This window comes from Piliocolobus tephrosceles, unplaced genomic scaffold (assembly GCF_002776525.5).
Source record: "Piliocolobus tephrosceles isolate RC106 unplaced genomic scaffold, ASM277652v3 unscaffolded_19008, whole genome shotgun sequence".
In the NCBI taxonomy this organism is placed as follows: domain Eukaryota; kingdom Metazoa; phylum Chordata; class Mammalia; order Primates; family Cercopithecidae; genus Piliocolobus; species Piliocolobus tephrosceles.
Window position 1 is genome coordinate 1 of NW_022300986.1, and position 878 is coordinate 878.

The 878-nt window shown below is 44.4% G+C and overlaps 1 protein-coding gene across 1 annotated transcript; it reads right to left on the reverse strand.

The window, feature by feature from the left end:
* Positions 1 to 476: 476 nt before the first annotated feature.
* On the reverse strand, positions 477 to 809 carry LOC113221011 (40S ribosomal protein S27-like). Its single transcript, XM_026450379.2, has one exon. It carries the CDS (start codon positions 789 to 791, stop codon positions 540 to 542), a length of 252 nt encoding a protein of 83 aa, XP_026306164.1. The 5' UTR covers positions 792 to 809; the 3' UTR covers positions 477 to 539.
* Between the last annotated feature and the right edge of the window lie 69 nt (positions 810 to 878).

Genomic DNA, 878 nt, shown 5'->3' on the forward strand with positions numbered 1-878 from the left:
ATCTCCTGACCTCATGATCCACCCGTCTCGGCCTCCCAAAGTGCTGGGATTACAGGCTTGAGCCACCGTGCCCGGCCCGGTGTCCAGTCTTTTGCCTTCTCTGGGCCACTTTGGAAGAAGAAAATTGTCTTGGGCCACACATAAAACACACTAATGATAGCCGATGAGCTTAAAAAAAAAAAAAGAAATTAAAAAAAAAAATCTCATGTTTTAAGAAAGTTTAAGAATTTGTGTTGGGCCACATTCAAAGCCACCCTGACCTGAATGTGGGCTGCTGGTCACAGGTTGGACAAGCTTGCTCTATGGCATAGTCCTGTAGGATCTTAGACGTCCGACAGCCTTCCTTCACTTCATCCCCTTTCTCCCCTCTGGCAGGTGCTAGGGTGACTGATTAGGTCTGTGGTTCATACCCATTCTAATCTCCTTACCTCGCAGTTTTTGAACTACACTCTTAATAGACTGAGCATTGTCCAAAATTTTTTTTTATTCAAAATGTGTTTATTGAGATGGTTTCCCACTCATCTTGATTCAGAGTGCCTTTAGTGCTGCTTCCTCCTAAAGGAACATCCTTCTGTAAGCCTTGCTTTTCCTCCTGTAGGCTGGCAGAGGACAGTGGAGCAGCCAACACACAAAACTACTGTTTGTGCATGGCTAAAGACCGTGGTGATTTTATAGCATCCTGGGCATTTCACATCCATGAAGTAGGAATTGGGGATCTGCACCAGGCGTTTCTTCTTGTGTTTCCTCTTCTCTTCTGGGGAGGGATGAAGGAGATCCTTTGCGAGAGGCATGTTCTCGTGTGGGTAGGTCGTCACCGCCGGAAGGAATTGTCCAAATTTTTAAGTTCTAGTTCTTTTTTTTTTTTTTTTTTTTTTTTT